The 24,374-nt window shown below is 42.2% G+C and overlaps 1 protein-coding gene across 4 annotated transcripts in view; it reads right to left on the minus strand.

Moving 5' to 3' along the window:
- Window positions 1-2,790: 2,790 nt before the first annotated feature.
- The window catches only part of LOC140525277 (uncharacterized), a 35,391-nt gene continuing 13,807 nt past the window's right edge, over window positions 2,791-24,374 (minus strand). The window contains exons 8-12 of one of the 4 annotated variants that reach the window (XR_011973991.1): window positions 22,499-23,771; window positions 19,586-19,634; window positions 12,378-12,692; window positions 5,523-5,555; window positions 2,791-2,926 (exon numbers count right to left, since the gene is read on the minus strand). Coding sequence is in view for 3 of the 4 variants with exons in the window: in XM_072640502.1 (XP_072496603.1) it covers window positions 12,591-12,692; window positions 19,586-19,634; window positions 22,499-23,771 (1,424 nt within the window). In the remaining variant the exon portion in view is untranslated. Of the gene's footprint in view, window positions 2,927-5,522; window positions 5,556-12,257; window positions 12,693-19,585; window positions 19,635-22,498; window positions 23,772-24,374 lie in introns of those variants that run through there. The other 3 variants (XM_072640504.1, XM_072640502.1, XM_072640503.1) reach the window with 3 other exon arrangements.

The raw sequence follows: 24,374 nt of genomic DNA on the forward strand, positions 1-24,374 counted from the left end.
AAATGTTGGCAATTTGGTCTCTAGTTCCTCTGCCTCTTTGAAAACCAGCCCACTCTTCTGGTAGTTCTTGGTTCATATATTGCTGAAGCCTAGCTTGCAGAATTTTAAGAATATCCTTGCTGGTGTGTGGAATGAGTACAGCTATTGGGTAATTTGAATATTATTTGGCATTACCCTTTTTTAGGATTGGGATGTAAACTGATCTTTTCCAATCCAGTGGCCACTGCTGAGTTTTTCAAATATGCTGACATATTGAATGTAGCACTTTAACAGTAACATCTTTGAGGGTTTTAAACAGCTCAGCTGGAATTCCATCACCTTCACTGGCCTTATTGTTAGCAATGTTTCCTTAGGTCCACTTGTCTTCATTCTCCAGTATGTCTGACTCTAGATCAGTAACCATGTTATTGTGATAATCAGTAATGTTAAGATCTTTCTTTTACAGTTTGATGTATTTTTGCCACCTGTTCTTAATATAAATCTGCTACCTAGCTGTCCCTTCTGGTGGCACTGGGATTTGGTAACACCAAACTCTTTTCAGAAGGTCAGCTAGATCTTGGGTGAATTTGGGCAAACCACATCACCTCCCTGGGGCTGAGTTTCTTCATCTCTAAAATGGGAGGGTTAGGACAGGAGAACTCTTGGGTCCCTTTCAAGGGATATTAATCTTTGATTCTATGAAAGCTTGGTGAGCCTCAGTTTCCCTAGCTGTAAAATCAAGTGATGTAACTCTGAATCTTAGACTGATTTGATGAATGTTGGTCTAAAGCAGCTGAGCTTCAACCTACCATTTGGCAAACAGGATAGCTGAGGGGACAGCCAAGGTAAATACCAGATGGGGTTCCTCTTACACAGAAAACTAAGAGAGGGGAATCAAGGGATGAGAGATCTTCTTAAATTCATAGGATCAGAACCTGATCTTCTGACTTCAATGCCACGTCTCTGGTAATATAGTTAAACCTGGGGTTTCTGGTGGGGGCTTTCTTAAAGCAAAAGGACAGGAGTCCCTGCTGGCCTTAGGCTGCTGGAGAAATGGTGAGAGGGACTGGTCTCAGTCTGATACTGGTAAGAGAATGAAACTGTCTCCTTCCAGACCAGGAGAACTCTTCAGGGTTTTTTTCACCCTTAGTGTCAATGACAGAGAAGGTCTTTCCCTGGTGGAAAGAGTGTTTTGGTTTTGTCTGGCCCTAACCTGGGGTTGGGTTGGAGATGAGAGTCTAAACAGCCTTATTGGGGTGTGGCAATTGATCAGTGGAGGCCTTTTCAGTAGGAAATATGAGAAAAACAGACAGGCAGGAAGGTGGCATTAGGGAAGTCCATCTGAGGGGAACAGGTACCTCATGAGGAAGGCAGCTTACGGTTGGAGGGAGATCTGCTAGTAAGCAGTAGGAGTGGGTCCAGACTGGCAGATGGGTGTTAGGAAATGCCTGGGTTGCAGATTTAAAGCCATATACTATCTGTCTCTAGCCTACCATTCCAGCTTTATTTCATATGATTTATGTTGTAGTCCAGGTCTGATTCATGATATTTCTTGTTCAAGGTTGGAATGAAATGAGACACTTGTAGACCATCAAATAATGAATGAAAGGAAGTTTACTGAGAGCCATAGCAGGGAAAACATATCCAGTAAGAATCCAGCATTGATTCTGTTGGTTATAGCCTCTGTGTTGGCCATGCTGGTCTCCTGATGGAGGAGCCACTGACTCCCCATGAGTTACCTTTAGTATTTGGGCCACAAAGAAGCTACACCAGTGGTTGGAGTCTTGGTTCCCTGTGCCAATTCAGTCTCAAGGATGGCTTTAAAACCACTCATTGAGGAAAAAGTCAATCAGACTGTATGGAGGTCAGATCTTTGGAACAGTTAGCTGGGGAAACTGGAGAGGTAGAAGGAAACATGGCTCCTATCATCACTTCTCTCTGCATACATTTGGTGTTGGGGTTATTGTCTGCTCCTTTGGCCCAGAACTCCATCTCTTTCCTCTGGGTCCTACACAGGCTGAGCCTTGGCCTGAAATTCTTTCCTTCCTCACTTTTCCTACTTGGAATGCTTAGGACGTCAGTTTGGCTGATCACCTTCTATGCCTGATCCTCTAGGTCAACTGTATTCTTTTTTAACTTTTATTTTATCTTTTTCCATTGACAATCGTTTTCTCTTCCCCTCCCTCTCCTTACCAAACAAAGAAACCAAACCCTGAAGACAAATGTGCACAGTTAAGAAAAACAAGTCCCACATTTGCCCATGTCTAGCCATGCACGGTTTTTTCAGGTTGTTGTCTTTCCAAGATTGTGGTTAGTCTATAAATTACCCTCCACCCTTTCACCAGTTCATAAAAGTTTTCCCAGGTTTCTCAGAAACCATCTCTTTCATCATTTTTGGTGCAACGATGTTGCATCACATTCACAGTTCACAGCTTGATTGGACATTCCCCGAATGAGGGACTCTCTCTTCTTAGTATCCAGTTCTTTGCTACAACACAAAGAGCTGCTATGAATACTTTGTATACATGTGTCCTTTTTCTCTATCTTCAGGGCACAAACCGAGTGATGGCAAATCGTTCCTTTAAGTTACTTTGTATTGACTTGTCTGTGTTCTTCTCGCATTCCCTCCCCCCACCCAAGGGAGAGAGTCATTCATTTCTGTCTTTGTAACCCCATTACCAACCACGATATATCTTGACTATGGATTTGCATTGAGATGTGACAGTAAGGAGTCACTCTTAAATACTATTTCCTGTACCCACAGTCCAAAAAGCACCAAGTTAAACAATGAAAAGCAAATAAAGCCTGAAAAAATGTTTGTCTACTTTATCTCCTTAGTAACATGCGAGATATTGTGGGTAATGGACAGACAGAACATTGGCCTGAGAAACAGGAGAGGTGATCCCAGTTCTGCTAGTACATGGACACTCTGGGTCTGTTTTTTCATCTGTAAAAAGAGGAAGGAAAATCAAATGAATTCTAAGGTCCCTTTCCTGATGCTGGATTTGACGATTCTTTGGGCAGTGCTGGAATTTTTCTCTCTCAGCTGGGGAAAATGACCCCAAACTAAGGTCTGCTAGAAATCCAAGCCCACCTACAGCAGGGCTGCTGTCAAGGATTGGTCTTTGGAAGTCTGATTGTTTTGAGAAACTGGGGGGCTTTGTTGCCTCTAGAACAAATGAGTCCTCTCTTGGGAGTAAGGCATTCCTGCTGGGTCTGGGAGGATCAAAAGACATCTGTGGTCATATAGTTGAACCTGGAGTTTCTGATGGGGACTCTCTTAAAGCAGGACAGGAGCCCCTACTTCTGAATAGGTTACTGTGTGTCCTTAGGCTGTAGGGGAAATGGTCAGAGGGACTGGCCTCAGTGAGAAGAAGCTTGGTCTGGTCCTGGTAACAGAATGAAACTGTCTCTTGCCAGGCAGGAGTTCTTCAGGGTTTTCTTCCCCCCCTCCCTTTAGTGTCAACGATAGGGAAAATCTTTCCCCAGTGAAAGGAGTGCTTTGGTTTTGTCACAGGCAGGGAACAATAGGGTACAATGGAAAAAACAGAGAGATGGGTGGAGACAGTAGAGATAAGTGCCCTAGACTTCTTGCTGGGAAATTAGAGCAGGAGAGGAACTCTCAAGGAATTCTGGGGATTTAAAGAGATCTTTGGGGCTGATGGGTAGTCTTTCAAATGTTTCTGGTTTTTTTGGGGGGGGGTTGTTTTTTTTTTTTACAAAATAAAATTTCCTCTTTAGATATCATGAATACTGTGCTTGTAAATGGGTAGTCAGGCTCAGTATGTTTGGGGTGTGATGTCCAGTTTAGACATTTTCCAGACTTTTCTTTTTAACAAAGACCCCCCTGGCTCGGGGAGTTGGGGAATCCTCTCCATTAATGGTCTCTAGCTCACAAGTCATGTGGACCGACTTCAGGTCTTGGGGAGCTTTATCTCTAAAGAAAGGACTCAGATTTTTGTCTCTATCAAAGGTGGGGATCATTTAAAATTTTGCTTCAATTGGCTCATGTAGTAAAAATGGTATGGGTAATGTCTTTTGATTTGTGCATAAATTGGATTTAAGTGAGGCAGAGTTGCATGAAGTTGTCAGCCTCACTCTCTCCTCCAGAGTCATCATAGTCCAGTGGTAGAACAGAGTGAAGATGGCTGGTGATGGCTCAGGATGCAGTGGATGACCTTGGCGTCTTGGGTGTCTAACCAAGCTCTAAATTCTCCACATCTCCTGCTTTAGCTGCCTTCATGGCCATTTGAACAAATTGTTCTCATCCACCCATTCCATCAGAGGAAGTCTTCACTTGCTTGGGGTAGATACCCCTCTAACTCACCAATGGGTTGGAGACCCCTTGGTTACCCTCAACCTGGTTTGGCCCATCTGCTGAAATGGTTTACCAGGGTGTGGCCGCTGCACATGGTGCAGTTTCTTGGAGCCACAGGTGAGAGTTGGGTGGAACAAGTGAACATCAAAGGTGGAAAGAGCCTTGAAAAGGGTTCGGCAGCCATCACACCAAAGGTACTGGTCTTCCCTGAACACACCCTACACCCCTTTATATGTTGGCTCATATAAAGGCTCTCCCCAAAAGAGATTAGAAGGGTACTCAATGTACAAAATAGATCTTGTATAGAACAGCTATTGTTTTCATCCACACGAAAGATTCATAAGTACATATTGACAAAGTCTTAAAACATAAAACAGTTCCTTTCTATTCTGTTCTCTCAGGAGGTTGGTGTTTTTGTTTTCACCTTGTGGCTTCCCTGTTTGAGCATTCCCCTCCAGGTCTATTTCTCCTTAGCAAGCCAGGTGATGGGCTCATTCCAACAGTGATCAAAGTATTATAGCGGTTCCAACAACTCCTCTTATCAGTCATTCTTACTGAGGAATCTCAGAGGTCTTGAAGACTTCATTTCTGAGGATCACTATTTAAGTTACCAGTGTTCAAGAACATAAATACAAAGGAGGAGGAGTCTGTGCTCCAAGTTCTAGCCTCAGACTCATGAGAAGTACGAGGGAGAGGCTCAAATAGTCCCAACACATTCAGTAGATGGAATGAGAGAGCCCCAGAGAGCAGAGTCCCTCTTTTTAAGGTCCACCCACTGAGCTCAGTGGCCAACTCCTTTGATGAAGCTCCCTCCCTCTACTGCCATCACTAAGATGAAGGAATTGGAACATCATCCAAAAGTGAGCACATGTGTCATGAGAAATGACAAAGGGAACTCAGCTCATGTATACTCATGTATACTCCATGGGATGGCCTTCACTGACCCATCCCCACATTTGCTCGATGAAACATGTTCTAGAGACTCCCTGTGATTATCCCTGTTAGATTTAGATGGAGCCATAGGTGGTTAAGTCAGTGAGAACTATTCCCTCATCCTGATAAATGATTCCACTTGATGCCTCAGGAAAAGGAGGAGGTCTGTTGCACACATATATCTATAGTTTTGGGTGGGACATGAGAATAAGACTAGGGTTGAATAAAGGACTGGATTGACAAGTGAATGCTACCAAACAGACTGAAAAAATAGAGAAAGAAGGCATCATACCAATCTCCTTTGAAGCAAATGTGGTCTTGATATCTAAACCAGGGAGAGATAAGGCAAAAAAAGATGATTTTAGATAAATATCACTAATGAATATTGATGCAAAAATATTGACTAAAATACTGGCAAAGTGTTGGTAACAATATATTTAAAATATACTGGGTTTATACCAGGAATGCAGAGATTGCTCCATATTAGGGGATTGATAAACATGATAAATTATGTGACAAAGACAATGAATATCATGATTATATCAATAGAGTAAAATTCTTAAATTCATTTATTTAAAAAAAAACACTAAAAAGCATAGGATTAAAAGAAACTTTCCTTAACATATAGGACACCTGTATAAAATCAAAAGATAGTATTATTTGTAATGGAGAAACACTAGAAGCTTTTACAAAAAAATGATGTAAAACAAAGATAGTAATTGTCTCCACTACTTGATATTTTTGTAATAGTTTTAGAAATATTTATTTTGGTCCAGATCTGTGATTTAATTAGTGTGAAGGGGAAACTCCTATTCTGGAAAGTCCTTTCACTGATAAAGAGCAACAATTCATTGTCTTATAGTCTGAAAGTGAGAAATTAAGTACTTTGCCCATAGTCACATCATTAGCATTTTTTAGAAGCAGAATTTGAACTCAGGTCATTCTGACTCCAATGCTGAACTTCCAGCCATCATGCCTCCTCTTGTTAAAAGTGTTAGTTTTAGCAAAAAGACAAGAAAAATATATTTAGGGAAAAAGCATAGGAAAAGAGGAAGGGAAATCATCTCTAGTTGCAAATAAATACTAAGATAGTTAATTCCAGAGATTCAACAGAAAGATATCCTAAGCAATTAAAAAAAAACACAGGATATAAAATAGTTCCAAAGGAGGTACACTGAGTTGCACAACCAGTTTTGTTTTGTTTGTTTTGTTTTGTTTTTTGCTAAGCCCCCAGGGCACTCCAGATCTCCTGATTTCTCAGCAGACAGCCTTGGCTAGAAACCTGCAGTCCTGTTCTGGTTTCTCACTTCCATTTCAGCCTCTGGACCTTGACATTTATGAGAAATTGGTTCCCAACTTGTTCTGGTTTGAGATTTGACTTCTTGCTTAATTGTTGCTAGGACTGCCCCTCTTTCTCTAGGAAGTTTCTTCTGGGTCAGGCACAATGACTCTCTGGATCACTGGCCAGTGCAGGGGTTGACTCCTGTGAGGAATTTAAAATTCCTTCCCCCAGGCTTCCTGCATCCAGCTCCCCAGCACGGTTCTCCAGAGATCAAGGAAGATACTATGACCTTTGGAGGGGCTCTCTGTGGCTCTGGCCATGCTCAGAGACTTGGGCGATCTGATCCACTAAGCTGTCAAAATAATCTTTCTAATCCATTTCTCTGCTGCAAAAACCTTCATTAAGTCCCTCTTGCCTCCTAAAATGGAAACTTGTAAGCTTGTTGATGAAGGCCCTCTGGAATCTGGCACCAATTTACCTATACAATTCTTTTTAATATTCTATTAGTAGACAATCAGAACTGTTAGCAGAGCTCTGAGTTCAATACTTCCTGCTTCCAGGATTCTCATGTGTGGGTTCTCCAAATCTGGACCTCCTTATATCCATTCAAGGCTCATCTCTGGGGCTACCTCCTGGGGAAGAGTGGGGGGTGGGAAAAGGCTTCCTTGAGAACTCCAGTTATTAGAGATCTTTCCCTCCTCTTGCTTTCCTGGAACTCTTTGAGTACCTGTCTCCACTGCTCCCAGATTTGTTTAACTTTCATATCACCAGGTCACTCCTGAGGGGCCTCTGTCTACTTTGTTGATTTTTAAAAATAGTATTTTATTTTTTTCCTCCAGTTACATGTCAAGATAATTTTTCACATTCATTTTTACAAAATTTCAAGTTCCAAATTTTTCTCCCTCACTTCCCTCCTCCTAAAATGGCAGGCAATTTGATATAGGTTACATATGTACTATCATGTAAAATATATTTCCCCATTAGTCACAATGATAAAAGAAGAAATAGATGTAAAGGAAAAAAACACAAAAAAGAATAAAGTCAGTGAAAAAAGTATGCTTCGATCTGCGTTGAGTCCATCAGTTCTTTATCTGGATGTGGATAGCGTTTTCTTTGTGAGTCCCTTCTTCTTGTCTTGGATCATTGTGTTGCTGAGAAGAAATGTCATTCACAGCTGATTATCATACACTGTTGCTGATACTTTGTATATACAGTGTTTTCCTGTTTCTGCTCATTTCACTTTGCATCAGTCTATACACTTGCATGAGTTCTTTCTGGGCTTGAGACAACTTCCTGTTTTTCTTTGCAGTTTTGTCCAAAGATGTTTTGACATTGTTGTCCTCTGTGTCATGATCTTCCCTGACCATAATCTATGGTCAGATTCTTTTGTGGTTTTTTGCTCATCTTTTCCCCCTTTCTTTTAAATTTGAGCTCTGCTTCCAGGGTGGAAGGAACACTATCTCAGGCTTCTTGTGCCAGGGGTTGCAGGCCCTGGCTATTTATCTGGTGCTGCACTGATGTCATCCTGAGACCCACAGGGGACCTCTGTGTCTGGTGCTATACTGAAGGGGTGGGGTAGGGGGGTGGTTGGTGCTGCTGGAGGCCATAGGGGTCTGGAAGCTTACCTGTTGCTGAGCTGAGGTTCTCATGCTGGTGTCTGGCATATGCTGAGGCCAGTGGAGTGTTTCTGCATTTCTCCAAGGCTACACTGAAGCACATGGTGGTCTGGCTGCTGGTGGCTGTGTGTTTGTCCTGCCCACTCCCCTGGCTATGCTGAGGTACGTGTGTGTGTGTGTGTGTGCTTGCACACACGAGTGTGTGTGAGTGGGGAAGGGGATCCTGGTGTTCACATTTGCTACTCCACTGCACTGGGGCTTAGGAATTCCCACTGCTTTGCTGAGGTGGGGCTTGCTGCTAGTTTGCTGGGATGCTGTCTGTCCTGTACTGCACTTCCCTTTTACCTGAGTGGCATAGATCTTTCCTGTCGATCTTCCAAGTTTCTTGGACTGAAAGAGTGTTTTCACCCTGTCTTTTGCTGGTTCTAGGATTTGTTTGGGGACATTATTTTATGGTTGTTTGGAGGTGACTATGGGAGAGTTATGGGGATTTATTGCTTACTCTGCCATCCTGACTCCTGGAAGTCTCCTTTACATTAAAGAGAAAAGTTTTGAGGGAGTGAACACAACGGCAGAAGCCAGGTCATAAGAGGTTTAAAAGTAAGAGAAGAGAAAGGGGATGCAATGAATATTGATAGCTTTGAGGATCTCTCCATCTATCTCTGGATGAATAGAGATAATTGAATTGACTTGATCCCCACTATCAACGCCCCTCCCTGTAATCTTCAATCTGGTTATAGTTCCTTACCTGCTGTCTACAAACATACTTAAGCCATCTCTGACCTTGAAAAACTTCACTAGATTCTACCATCCCCTCAAGCTATTAGCTTATGTCTCTTTCTTCCCAGCCAAATTCCTTGGGGAAAAAAAACCCACACATGGTGCTCTCTTTTCCTCTCCTCTCACTGTCTTCTAAACCTTCTCTTATCTTATTTCAAGCCCAGATTGATACAGTTCCCTCCAAAGCTACCAATGATATCTTTTTGGGGTAGTGTTTTTTAAAAATTGCTATTGATATTTTTTTCTTACATCATCATATTTATCTCACGTGTCTCTCCTCTCCCTCTTGAAGAGCCATCCCATATGGCAAATCGTTTTAGAAGAAAATAAAAAGTCAGCACGATTGATCAATACATTGAGAAAGTCTGAAAATATGTGCAGTTGTGTGACATCTGTGGCCCTTCCACCTCCATGAAGGGGAAGACTGAGGTGTCTTCTCTTCTCCCTTCACTTAAGTCCCACTTGATCTTAGTAAATTTTTTTCTCTTTTTAAAAATTATTTTGTTTTCAGTGTTCTACAGTCGCTCCCATATATCTTAGGTTTTCCCCCTTTTTTCCCCCATTGCCCTCTACCTCCCCACTTCCTCCCTGAGAGAGCATACAGTTTTATATAGGATACATTCTACACATACATTCCTATTAAATACATTTGCACCTTAGTCATGTTGCATAGAAGAATTAAAATGAATGGGATAAATCATAAAACAAACCAAAACATAATACAAAAGAAAATGATCTGCTTCATTCTGCGATCAAATTCCATAGTTCTTTCCCTGGATGTGGAAGGCATTTTGTTTTAAGAGACCATTGGGAATTATTTAAGTTCTTGCATTTCAATGAAGTACTAAGTCTACCAGAAAAATTCTTTGTATACTGTGGTTGTTGCTGTGTACAAAGTTCTCCTGGTTCTGTTCCTTTCACTCCACATCAGTTCATGTAAGTCTTTCCAGGCCTCTCTGAAGTCTTCCTGTTCATCATTTCTTATAGCACAATAGTATTCCATTACATTCATATACCACAATTTATTCAGCCATTCCCCAGTTGATGGGCATCCCCTTGATTTGCGATCTTCGTAATTTTGTTAAAAATTTTTTTGGTGTGTGGTTGTTTTTTCCATTCACATCATTGTAGTCACAGTGTAGAGTGTTTTCTAGGTTCTGTTGATTTCACTCTGCATCCATTCCTATAGTTCTTTCCATGTTTCTCTGTATTTATCACATACATCATTTCTTATTGGCACAGGGATATTCCATTACATTCATGTTCCACAAAGTGTTTAATCACTCCCCACATGATGGGCATCTACCTTGTTTCCAATTCTTAGCTATCTCAAAAAGTGCTGCTACAAATATTTTGGTGTATGTAGGGAATTTTTTTTCTTATCAATAGCCTCCCTGGGGTAAAAGTTCAGTAATGGAGTCTCTGGTTCAAAATATATAGATACTTTAGTTTCATTGTTTGGATAATTCCAAATTGTTTTTCAAAATGGTTGTACCATTTTGCAGCCTCACCAACAATGAATTAGTGTTCCTATCTTCCCACACCCCCTCCAACACTGACTATTGTCATTTTTTTGGCCATTTTTGCCAATTTACCAAGTGCGAGGGAAACCTTGGGGTTATTTTTGTATTTCTCTTACTATTAGGCATTTGGAGCATTTTTTCATGTTGTGAATACTTTAAAGTTCTTTTGAGAAATTTTAGTTCATATCCTTTGACCATTTATTTATTGGGCAGTGGCTATTACCTATCTTTATCTATTTATCTGTTTGTCTATCTATCTACTTATCTATCATATCAAATCTTTATCAGAGAAACCTGACACAAAGATTCCCCCCCCATTCAACTCCTTCCTTTCTTATCCTAGGTGCATTTATTTTGTCTGTGCAGAAGGTTTTCAGTTTTAAGTAAACCAAAGTCATCTCTTTTATCTTTTCTAGTTACCTCTCACATTTTTTTACCCATAACTGTGATATGTGTGTATGTATATATGTATATATACATAATCTATTTCTCTTCTATTTTTTTTTGGTACAGATTTTTAATATTAAGGTCATGTATTCATTGTGGGAGATGATGTGAGGAATTGGTCTAAGTTAAATTTCTGCCAGACAGAACTTCTGCCAAGTTTTCTTAGCAGTTTTTATGAAGCAGGGAGCTTTCCCCTAGGTGATTTATGTTTCCCCATTTTAGTCAAACTGGATTATTGAATTTCATTGTTCCTGGATCTTTCTGTACCAGTACCACATTGACTGACAAATCCAATGGTCTTTTCTCAGTCCTGACCCTTTTTGATCTCTCTTCAGCCTTTAATGCTATTGTCTATCTTCTTCTTCTGGGTACACTCTCCCTTCCGGGGCAGTTAGGTGGTGTGGTGAACACAGTGTCAGGTCTAGAATCCAGGAGACTCAAGTTCAAATCTCACCTCGGACACTGTACTAGATATGTGAACTTGGGCAAATTACTTAATCCATTTGCCCCAGTTTCCCCATCTATAAAATGGGGATAATAATAGCACTTACCTTTCAGGGTTGTTGTGAGAATCATATGAGATAATAATTTTAAAGAGCTTAACATAGTGCCTGGCACCTAATAAGTGCTATATAAATTATTGTATATAATTTGTATGATATAAATTATTATTATCATTTCCAAGATACTTCTCTCTACTGGTTGTCCTTGTACCAATCTCACCACTCTTTCTCAGACTCCTTTGCTGAATCATCTCTCATATCCCATCCTCTTTACTTTGGTTGTACCCCAACACTGGATCCTGGAACCTCTCTTCTGTTTTCTATTAACATCTCTACACATATAACTCCCAAATCTATAGACATGGCCTTCATCTCTCTCCTGAGTTTCAGTCCCACATCACCAACTATCTATTGGACATTTCCACTGAGATGTCCCATAGGTATTAACATTCAAGTAACATTGAGATAATCTCCTATAATAATATCTCTTGTCCATCTCCTTCTCTCTACTCACACAGTTGCAACCATAGTCTGGATCATCATCACCTCTTACCTAGTCTATTGCAATAGCATCTCAATTGGTTTCCTCATGTCCAGGCTTCCTGACCTTCCTGCTTCCCAACGTTTTCCTCTCCAGGGTGTTCCATGTAGCTGCCAAGCTGACTTTCTTAAAGTGCCAAATCTGCCCCTTTCATTCTTCTCAAATGGTTTTCAATGCTCCCTGTTGAGGCCTGTGTATCCCCCCAGCACTTAGCACAGTGTCTGGTACACAGTCGAGGCTTAATACATGCTTGTTGATCAATTGATATTAGAAGTGAGATACTTCATATGATGTCAGGTCAGAAGCAGATCCATGGAAACATTTTATTGATATAACTTTCATAAGCAGTCTTAAAACAATGTATTACATTAAACTCCACAAATATGAATTACATTTAAAGAGTCAGTTCATGAAAAAAATCATCCTTAGTACCTTCTTATTTTAAACACACATACCTGCTAAAATGGAGGGGTTGGACATGGGTCTGAGAGGTAATGTTGATTTTTTTTAAATCCCATTCCAAAAGCAAGAATGACTGTGAAGCAATGTGACGTCCCTTCACTGAAGTTGGCAACATGAGCCCTATACACCAGTTCTCTAGTCGTTCTTTCAAATGGAACAGGAAGAATGCACAACAGCATTGGTTCTAAAAATGACTTGAGAAATGGCTATGTTTTCCTCTGCAGCAAATTAAAACTTGACCCAGGAGTAAACCAGGAGAGCCTGAAGTTCTGCCTCATCTGGGAAGCCATCTTTCTCTTTCCTGAAGTCTGTAAAGAAAAGAGAAGGAATGCACATGGTGGATGTCCACAGCAGGCCATTAGTCCCACTGCCTTAACATAGAACTTTCCACTCTCTAGCTTCATGATCTTACATCCCTCATGGGAAACTTCCTGTTGGAGCTAGGAAAAAGTAAAAGACCATGCCCACACAATTGTCATTTGACGTCTAAAAATGAATTTATCATATTTCTCTTTACAATTTATTGTATTTCTCTCTACTTATCCCAAGTCATATCCCTAGATTTCAAGGGCCTGCAACCCTAGAAACTGCAAAGAACAGGGCCACTCAGAGCAATCCCTTTCTATCCTTGGGAGCTGAGCCCTGCCCTGAAATGTGCCCACCTTGCTCGGGCCACTGCATATTTTGATGAAGAGGTGTACCTGCATTTGGAGGGAGAACCTAAGCCAGGGATTATCTTCCCCCTTAGAGCTAACAGGGAGAATGACTTTTATTCTGAATCTCCTAAAGAGAACACAGCAGCTATGTGAGGCAGTGGATAGAGCACTGGACCTGGAGCCAGTTAGACCTGAGATCAAATCTGACCTCAAATATTTACTAGCTGTGTGACCTGAGGCAAGTCAATTAACCCTGTTTGTCCCAGTTTCCTCATCTGTAAAATGACCTGGAGAAGGAAATGGCAAACCACTCCAGTCTTTGCCAAGAAAACTCCAAATGGGAGTCGGATATGAATGAAAAGACTCAACAACAAATCCTTATTGCAATATTGAGCCTGGGAAGGCTTTTCCAATTAGCTTAATGGCTAAGAGGAATTTGGGAGGGGGGTAGAAGAAAGACTTTGCCCCCTCTATAGTATGAGCAGTATTGCAAGGAACCCACTATACTTGGAAAATATGCAAATGGATCTTTCATAGTCTCCCAGATGAGTTTGGAAAGCTCCACATATTTAACTAAGAATACCAAGTATAGTCTGGACAGCATTACAAAAATGGTACCCCTCCTATTCCTTCCCTCCCCCACAGATAGTGATTTCCCATGGGGAAAATCTGAAAACCAACCATTTCTATGTTAAAAATAAAGATTATCATGGTTTTAAAAGACTACTTCTATGAACTGATGCTGAGTAAAGTGATCAGAACTAGGAGAACACTGGACATGTTGTGCAAAGACCAACTTTGATAGACTTAGCTCTTCTCAGCAATACGATGACTTAAGACAACTCATGATGGAAAATGCTACTATCTACAAACAGAGAAAGAACTATGGAGGTCTGAATGTGGATGGAAGCATACTATTTTATTTATTTTTTCTTCCTTTCTCATGATTTCTCCCTTTTATTCTAATTCTTCTTTTACAACATGACTAATGTGGAAATATGCTTAACATGACTGTACATGTATAACCTACACCCAATTGTTTGCTGTCTTGGGGAAGGGGAAGGGAAGAAAGGGATGGAGAAAAAATTGGAACTCAAAATCTTACAAAAATGAATGCTGAAAATTAGCTTCACGTGTAACTGGAAAAAAAATACTATTATTTAAAAAATACTACTAATATAGCCAAATCTCATTTCTAGAGTTCCCATGTTCCCTCCTGATGAAGTTATTCAAAACAGCTAAAAAACAACAGGATAGACAGGAATATAAGGAATAGATATAGGTACTCAGGCTCATATGGAATCACTTGATATTGGAATTAGGGCTGATTGAACAAATGATGAAAAAATTAGCCTTTAAGAAGTAACTTTCACCTTGGCCTTGCACCCCATGAACACACCTTTACCCTGTGGGCACAAAGAGCTTACCAATGAGGGGTGGAAGGAATCAGTGAGCTCTTATTTTTTCTTTAATTAATGCAATTATTTATTTATTTATCTTTAGTTTTCAACAGACACTTCCACAAGATTTTGAGTTCCAAATTTTCTCTGCATCTCTCCCCTCCACCCACCCCAAAAGAGTGTGCATTCTGATTACCCCTTCCCCTAATCTGTGCTCCCTATCATACCCCTTCCTTCTGTTATCCCCATCCCCTCTATTTTCTTGTAGGTCAAGATAGATTTCTTTACCCCATTGCCTGTATATCTTATTTCTCAGTTGCATGTAAAAACAACTTTCCCATTGAGAAGGCAATCAATTCAACATAGGTTATACAAGGTGTAGTTATGCAAAACACTTCCGTAACAGTCATATTGTGAAAGACTAACTATATTTCCTCCCATCCTATTCTGGCCCCCATTTATTCTATTCTCTTTTGACCCTATCCCTCTTCAAAAGTGTTTACATCTAATTACCCCCTCCTCCCATTTGCCCTCCCTTCTATCATCCCCCCACCCCCTGATTATCCCCTTCCCCCCTACTTTCCTGTAGTGTAAGATAGATTTTCATACCAAAATTGAGTGTGCATGCTATTACCTCCTTAAGCCAAATGTGATGAGAGTAAGGTTCACTCTTTTCCTCTCACCTCCCCCCTCTTCCCCTCCATTGAAAAAGCTTTTTCTTGCCTCTTTTATGTGAAATAATTTGTCCCATTCTATTTCTCCCTTTCTCCTTCCAATATACTACTCACCCCTGTATTGGTAAGCACCCCAACATACACATGGGGGCCTGCTATCACAGGGTATTAGGTCTGCCTTCATAAAAAGAAAGCAACTTTCAAGGGGTTAACAATCACTTTAATCAAGCACATGTATCATTCCTTTAACCAAGCACATATATCATTTACCTCGTTCAGGGGAGTCAGCACCCTGAATTTCAAAGAAAATACAGAGAAATCAAAGAGTCAACAGACATGGCTTCCTCTACCTGAATTCAACAGACAAGTCCAATTGTCCGACCACAGTTACCAGAGAGAGAAGCACCAACATGTGAGTTTTCAAAGCTGGGGGGCTCCTTAAAGGGGCTTCCCATGGTCCTCATCTGACATCAAACTTTCTTACAAAACTAAGCCCCAAAGTAAAACCTCACCTTCGGAGTATTTATACACTTTTTAAGAACCAGAGGGCATAACTCTCCGACTTAGTACTTCAGCAGAAAAAACAAAAGATACTTGGGACCCTCCTATGAAACAGTTCCCCTAATCAAGCTTCCCACAATGGACAGGCCTATTAATGGGTGGGAAAGATTTTCTTTAATCACATTATTTAATCAGAGGCACTTTTAGTAAAATAAAAACAGCAAAAGATCCTAATTGGATTGCCATCACAACCCCTTAATTTTATTTTCTTATATATCTTATATACAACCCCTTAATTTTATTTTCTTATATATCTTATAAATCATCCCTTTCTATCCAACTGGTGTCAACTGGTGTCATCTTTCTGTATGTATATAATCCTTCCAACTACCCTAACACTGAGAAAAGTCTTAAGAGTTACGAATATGATCTTTCCATGTAGGAATGTAGACAGTTCAACTTTAGTAAGTCTCTTATGATCTCTTTCCTGTTTACCTTTTCATGCTTCTCTAGATTGTTGTGTTTGAAAGTCAAATTTTCTATTCATTTCTGATTATTTCATCAAGAATGCTCGAAAGTCCTTCATTCCATTGAATGATCATTTTTTCCCCTGAAGTATTATACTCAGTTTTGCTGGGAAGGTGATTCTTGGTTTTAATCCTAGCTCTTTTGACCTCTGGAATATCATATTCCAAGACCTACTATCCCTTAATGTAGAGGCTGCTAAGCCTTGTGTTGTCCTGTTTTTATTTCCACAACACTGGATTGTTTCTTTCTGGTTGTTTGTAATATTTTCTACTTGACCTGGGAGCTCTGGAATTTGGCTACAATATTCCTAGGAGTTTTCCTTTTGGGGTCTCTTTTGGGGGGAGATCAGTGGATTCTTTCAATATCTATTCTCTGGTTCTACAATATCAGGGCAGTTTTCTTTGATAATTTCTTGAAAGAACTCTTTTTTTGATCATGTCTTTCAGGTAGTCCATTAATTTTTAAATTGTATCTCTTGGATCTGTTTTCCAGGTCAGGTGTTTTTCCAATGAGATATTTCAGTGTCTGCTATTTTTTTCATTCCTTTGGCTTTGTTTTATAGTTTCTTGATTTTTCACAGTCATTAGCTTCCATCTGCTCCATTCTAATCTTTAAGGAATTATTTTCTTCAGTGAGCCTTTGGACCTCCTTTTCCATCTGGTCAATTCTGCTTTTTAGGATATTCTTCTCATTGACTTTTTGGATCTCTTTTGCCATTTGGGTTAGTCTTTTTTTAAAGTGTTATTTTCTTCAGCACTTTTTGGGTCTCCTTTAGCAAGCACTTGTTTTTCATGATTTTCTTGCATCACTCTCATTTGTCTTCTCAATTTTTGCTCTACTTCTCTTACTTGATTTTCAAAATCCTTTTGGAGCTCTTCCATGGCCTGAGACCAATTAATATTTTTCTTGGAGGCTTTGGATGTAGGAGCTTTGACTTTTTTGTCTCCTTCTGGCTGTGTGTTTTGATCTTCCTTGTCACCAAAGTAAGATTCTATAGTCTGATTCTTTTTCTGGTTTTTGCTCATTTTTCCAGCTTATTTACCTAACTTTTGAGCTCTTTGACAAGGCAGTTTTCTGCTTCCAGTGGGGGTGTGGGGGGAATACTGTCAGCTGCTCGATCCCTCCACAATCCGTAGGCCTAGAACTCCTGAAATGGTCACCGCTGTCCCTGCCCTTGCTGCTGTAGGCTCCTCCACAGACTCCTCTGCAGGCTCCTCCCCTCTCCCCTTGCCCCCGCAGCCCTGGGGTTGGGGCCCTAGGCCAGACCACTCTACCCTCTCACACAGGTCTCACAGATTTTTCCCACTGACCTTCCAATTTGTCCTTGGCATTTTGGTGTTGTGAAGTCTGGAAACCACCACAGGTGGCCAAGGTTCAGTCTCCCCAGGGTTTGCTAAGGTCCTGTCTGTGCCTGCGTGGCCCACACTGGACTGTGCTCTGCTCCCAGAGCAGTGCAAGACACTTCCCAGTGACCCTCCAGGCTGTCTTGGGCTGGAGATTTGCTTCACTCCATTATTCTGCGAGTTCTGCCACTCTAGAATTTGTCTAGAGTCATTTTTTACGGGTATTTGGCTGGGTTTGGGAGGAGAGCACTAGCAAGTCCATGCTATTACTCTGCCATCTTGGCTCCACTTCCCAGCAAGTTCTTATGAAGTATCTATTGTGTGCCAGACACCCTGCTAAGTGCTGGGGCTGCAGATAAAGCAAGAGCCAGCATTTATAGAGTAGTTTAGGGTTTGTAAAGTGCTTTATGAGTAAACTCATTTGATCCAAAGACAAAAATGAAACAACCACAAAGAGCTTACACGAAGCTCTTAGGACAGAGCAGTTACTGGGCTAGATGCTGGGCATATAAAAAGGAATCAGCCCTTGCCTTCAAAGACTTGCATTCTACTAGAAAAAAAAGTCAGCAAACATTTAAGTACCTATTATGTGCCAGTTATTGTATTAGGAAAGAGTCAACTTAGGGGGAAAATACATATAGGTAATACACTTTAATTTTGTAGAAGCTTATAACAAATGAATACAAAGTCATTTGGGAAGGAAGGGAAGGCACAAGCAGCTGGGGAAAAGGGGAATCAGGAAAGACTTCATATAGCATGGTGCACCTAAACTGAGTCTGGAAGAAAATTAGGAGGTCTAAGAAGTCCAAGTGAGGAGGCAGGGAAATCCAGGAATGGGAGACTGCCAATGCAAAGGCTTGGAGATGGAAATGAAGTGACCTGCATGAGCAAGAGAGATCATCTCTACTGGACTGTGCTTGTTGTCCTTCACACTCAAAGAGGACCAACATGACATCACATCACTATGTTGGGGTAAAGGTACAGTATGTCTGACCATGGCTGATCAGACCCAACCTGAGTTCGGAAGGCTGTACCACAGGCCAGGCACAAATAATCCACATGAATATTTGGGGTAGATTCTCTAAATTTTTGCATTTCACATTTCCTTTGAGCTATTGCAATTCTGCTTTGCTCATACAGCACAGTGCCTTCTTTGATGTGGGTACACCATGCTAGGTCAGCGTGTCCCATGTCTCACAAATGATACTAAAGTTCTTCAGAGACCTTGAGATTGTCCTTGTGTCTTCTTTTGACCACCAGGTGAGTGCTTGTCCTGTGTGAGTTCTCTGTAAGATAATCTTTTAGGCAAACATGCATTTGGCCTTTGAACCACATGGCCAGTCCATTGGAGTTGCGCTCTCTGAAGCAGAATCTGAATGCTTGAAGTTAGACTGAGATAGGGCCTCAGTGTCTGATACTTTATCCTGCTAGATGATTTTCAGAATCTTCCTAAGACAATTAAGATGGAAGTGGTTCAGTTTCCTGGCTTGGCTGGACTGTAGAGGGCATGAAGAGGAGGAATGTGCAACAAGGCTGGGAAAATGGGATGAAACGAGGTCATGAAGGACTTTAAAGTCAGTTTCTGCTGGATCCTAGAGCCCAGAGGAGGCCACCATTGACAGACAGAGACCCATACTTTAGGAAGGCTCGTTGACAGCTGTGTGGAAGATGTGTCAGAGCCTCTTATGGATCAGAACTGCACATGGCTTGTGAAAAGTGGCTGGGCACAGATGCACTACACAGACTGAGGCTGTTCAGCAAGAATTGAACTTGGGGACAAAACTGTAGAAGAGCTAGACAGTTCTGTTGGGATTATAGGACTCTGGAGATGGAGGGGACCCTGGAAATCATTTGTCCGTCTTGCAGGGGTTAGGTGATTGGCCCAAAATTGTCACCAAGGCTGCAGTAAAGTTGTCACTGAGGCTTAAGCCAGGAATGTGCTTCCCATTTTACAGATGACGAAACTGCATGATCTGTGTGTACATACACACGTAGGTATACATGTATTTTTTAATGTGTATGCACATGTGTATACATGTCAATGATCATATTTCCTGTTGTCTACACATGGGACATGTCCTTGTCCCAACTTCACTTACACAGAGTTGGATCCTCAGAGGGTAGAATGCATTTCTTCTTCGCAGATTTCTAGGGACAAAAGGGATGTTATTTGGTGTGTCTTCCCCAATATCAATTGCCAACATCTCCTTGACAGAATTGACTCTTAACCTATTAAAATCAGTTCACTTTTACAAAAGGATATGGACAAAATTCCTGAACCAGAGGCTTCCTTTCCCTTATCTGCCACCGGCATGCTTGGGCAGAGGTCTCCACAGAGGATTCCCAACCTGCCCCGGCTCCCCCAAGGTCACTTCTGAATGGAACATGGCTGCTGGACATCATTCTAGAACCTGGCTCCGCTGCCAGGGCTGACTCCGGCTGACTTCACACAGACTCCAGGGCCTGTTCCTCTGGTTCTAAGATACTTGGGTCACCACAGCCCTGGTACACTCAATCTCCCATACTCCACTAAAGAATGGACACATGGGACAGAAGCAACAGCATGTCCATGTGGATACTGTCCTAAGAACTGGGCTTTCTCAGGTCACTTCTAGACTGCACAGCTAGCTAATGACCCAACTTCTAGCCTGGTGGCCTTGGCCATCACCCTGGGAATACGCCACCTGGGAAGGTCACATTAGACCCACAACAACCAGTGCCAGCCACCAAAGTCCTTGGTCTATCAAATGGCTGGACATCAGAAACAGATGATTTCATTGTGGAAACGACAGAAGAAGTGTGAATATCTGCTGCACTGCTGCCCTCTAAAGACCATCCAGAGGAACCTTCCCAATGGGGCCTCTCTGGTCATAAGGGCAGGGACTCTCACTTCTCTCAGTAGGTGCTTTAGCCACAATGATACCCTGTTTGGTTGTTTCCCCTTCCCACCAGAGTTGATCACTCATTAAGCTACAGTAGTCAGCTTTGGGAGGAGTAGGGAGTCAGGGGTTTTTCCATCATGAAAGTGACAGATAAAATGCAGTGATGATTAAAATGAGTAAAAACCAATCTTTATTTGAAAGGCAATTCTTTAGCCCAGGGCCCGGCAGGTGCTCCACCAGGGTGGACAAGGCGTGATCACGGCCTAGCTAATAGATGTGCAGCCAGCTGCTCCTAACCCTGACCATCAGGAAGATCAGGGGATGGGTTCTTTGGCCCACTGCTTTGGTCTGTGAAGGCAGGGAAAGGTTGTAAGCTCGTTACATACAACTGAGCCTGTCTACAATACATCATAAAATGCTGACCACAGAAAAGGCACTGGGTGAAATGCTGAGGATCTCAAGGAACAAAGGTCATAATGCTGGCATTCAAGGGACTTTTCATGGTGTTGGAGGGAAATCACAGGAATGGTAACAAAAAACAGAAAATAGAGGGGGTTCAGAAAGACCCCAGGGAGAAGAAGCTTGAGCTAAGGAGGAGGTAGGGGTGAGAAGGGAGTGGAGTTAAGGGTGCAAGATGGGCTCAAGAAGAGAGTGAGGGGGGCAGAGAAACTGTTCAGGAAACTTTGGGTAGTGTGAGGGAGAAAAGATAAAGGTCAGAGCTTGGGTGTGGAGAGAAGGCAATGGATGCCTGACATGTTACAGATAGAAAAAGACTTGCCAAGTGATTGGAACATGAGGTTTGGAAGAGAACTGACAAGTCTGAGAAGATTCCCAGCTGGTGAACCTGGAAGAACTGAAAATATAATATGCCCTCCCGAAAATCAGGGAAGCAGATGAAGAAATAATATCTTCCTGGTCCTTTTCAGACTCACCCCTTTCCATGCCCTCCCTTCAAAGATGAGGTTGCTCAAGGACAAAAGACTTCTTTTAGAAAAATGGATTAAGGGTAGAAACTAAATTCAGAACAAAGATATCACCTAGTCTTGCTTAGATCCTTGCCTTCCCCAACCTTTAAGTGACTGGGCTCTGGCTATTCTGAAATACTAACGCCAAATTGTATTTCTACATACTATGGTTCTTCTTCAAGATTCCTAACTTACTTCAAATTGTCTTAGGGAAAAGGGATAGCCACAGTCATGACTATGCCAGGAATCTTGGGTTTAGAATGTTTAATTGAATAAAGTTATTTCTGATAGAATTGCATGTTAAAAGGAAAATATAGTGTCCATATTTTTTCCTTCAATAGAGGAAAACCAAGTGTTGGAGGAAGGCAGGAGAAAGAGAATGATAATGAATTCTGCTTTAGATCAGCTGAGCTCAAGAGGCCTAAGGGCCATCCCGTTGGATATGTCCTTTAAATGGTTGATGGGACTAGTATATCTGAGGGCCTGGGACTTGAGATATTGATCCAGGAGGCATCTTCATAGAGACAATGATTGAATTTCCCAGAATTTACAGAGATCATTGAGAGAAAAGAAGGCAGCCCAGCACAGAGCCTCAGGTCCCTAGAGTTGGAGATTCAATATGGAAGCTGATCAGCAAAAGGGACTGAGAAGAAATAGAAGATATAGGAGAAGCGCCAAATGGAGGGCAGTGGAAACCTTGAGAGGATCCAGGATGTGGAGAGTGTAGAACAGTCAGAGACTACAGGGAATAGGAAGATCCCAGGATCAGGGGTCAAAACGAGATGGAGGAAGGTCAAATTTTGGACCATGGCCTAACTTTGACTTGCTGGAGCTTTCAAATGCATCAAAGGGCTCAGAATTCTGTGTTGGAAGGCATGAAGGCTGGAATAGACCCATCATACGACAACTGGGGAAACTGAGGCCCAGGGAGGTAAATGGTCTGTTCAAGGCTGCCCAGGGAGTAAGTGGCAAAGGCAAGGTGAGAACCCAGGGCCTGGGTCCATGATACTTCTATAATCTCAGACATGCATGTGTGGTTTTAAAATCATTAATCTGCTTTTTATTTTAATGTATTATGTCCCCATGGAGACTCAGATACTTTGGGGCCACTTCTTTCTCATACTGTTTATGACAATAACAATGATTACTTTAAAAAAATACCTACACCTTATCTCTCATCTTTGAAGGGCCGAAATGATCCCACGTCTGCAAGCTTGACACTTTCCGTCTTTTTGTTGGGGAGGAAAAGTCTCCTTCTGGGGTGGCCCTGGGTGAGGCTGCATGGTGGAGCATGGCGACTGTCTCACACAGGGAGTCTCTAGTAATGCCCGGGAGGGAGGCTGACTTTTGTGGCTTCTGGGGACCATGACAGGGGCCTAAAGCTTCCAGGGAACCCCTGAATTTGCTCTCAGTCAGCACTTTTGACTTCTGCCCTGATTTCTTAAGGAATAAAAGCTCCTGTGCCCAGTGAGTTGTTTCTTGAGAGTATGTGTCAAACATGGAGTCTATCACATCCCAGGCGTTGCAGGGTGTCTGCTCCGTGCAAAATGACAAGGCCTTTCTTGCCTTTGTCACCTTCTGTCTAGGAAAGTCAGTCTTTGGGCATGTTTCGGAGGCATCAGAAGCTGTGGGCTTCTGAGAAAGCCTTTCTTGGGATAGGGGAGCATTCTTGGGTGTCTGGAGCATCCTTGGCATCACCAGTGATCTAGACAGATACCTTTCCTGCCCCAACACATCTCTTCCAGAAATACCCTGCTGCAAAGGGTGGAGCCTCTCTTTTGCACTTATCAGAGCAGGGGGCAGACATAACCTGGGTGTTGCTGGGGACTGGGACCCCATGTGGCTGCGTGAAGGGCTGGGGGCTACTTGTCTCACATTCCTGGTCCTGAAAGGAGATTCCTGAGTGGAGAGGTTATGTGGTGATGCCTTCACAGACAATGGGGAAGAATCAGTGGTTAACAATTTGCTGTACTTAACGATATTGTCTGGTTTAGAGCAGGGTAAAAAGTTCTGCTTATAATCCTTTCTGCAAATTAAGCTATTTTTCTCACGTGGGATAACTTGGAATTTTTTACTAATCTTGAGAAAACTACTTTCCACTGTCAAGGTGATGCTAAACTTCCTCATCTTTGGAAACCAGCCTTTGGAAATATATTTCTTTGTAGAGATGGGGCCCATCTTCTGAGAAGGTAAACACTTGTACACTGAACATAACATCTCTGCATATATGTCACTGAGGGTCAGGTCCTGGGCAGATTCTTCATCTTCTGAGGCAGTATCCCCTAAGGAGCGGACAGAACTGCTCTTCCTGGCTCTCCAGACTAACAAGCTTTGATTTGGGGGCACGGCCACCATCCTAGTGTTCTGGGGACCTTGGAGGGCTGAAGCTGGCTTCACTGGAATCCCATAATTCTTTCTGGAGCCATTACTACTGCAACCTGAGAATAAGAGACCAAATTAGATGGATGGATCACTCTGTGCAGTACAGCCAACCTGCTTTGTGGGTCTCCCAGAGGCACAGCGTGGCCCCAGGCCTTGAAGACTACGCCACTGTGGTAGAAGGCCTGGCAGGTTCTCACACATGTCAAGGCTCTGAGGTCAGCCCTCTGCCATGTTAGGATTGCTGCCTAAGGATCAGGCTAGGTGAATGGGGAGGAGGGGTCCTTACCGGGATACTGGCTGCTGGGTGCAAATCTGGGGGTGCTCACAGTGCCCACAAAGCTAAAAGCATCACTCCAGACTGATTAATGAAGTCCAACCCCTGGTTCACAACATGCCCAGTGGTCTCAACTGAAAACCCCAATGGTTTGGAGGAGCATATTTAAAAGAAAGTTGTGCCCTGCTTGCCCACCAAAGATTCCTCTTTCTTTCAGCAAGCTTTAGCCAGGGCCATACCTCTGTCAGTCCCAAAGCCCTAGGTCAAAGATGTGGGAGCTGAGGAGCGTGTTCCTGCTATGGAGAGGGTACAGCAGGCCCAATGGGGTGGGAAGAGACTCCCAGCAAGCCCCACAAAGGAACCCCAAGCCCAGTTCCACAAGGTT

This window comes from Notamacropus eugenii, chromosome 2, assembly GCF_028372415.1.
Source record: "Notamacropus eugenii isolate mMacEug1 chromosome 2, mMacEug1.pri_v2, whole genome shotgun sequence".
Classification (NCBI taxonomy): Eukaryota; Metazoa; Chordata; class Mammalia; order Diprotodontia; family Macropodidae; genus Notamacropus; species Notamacropus eugenii.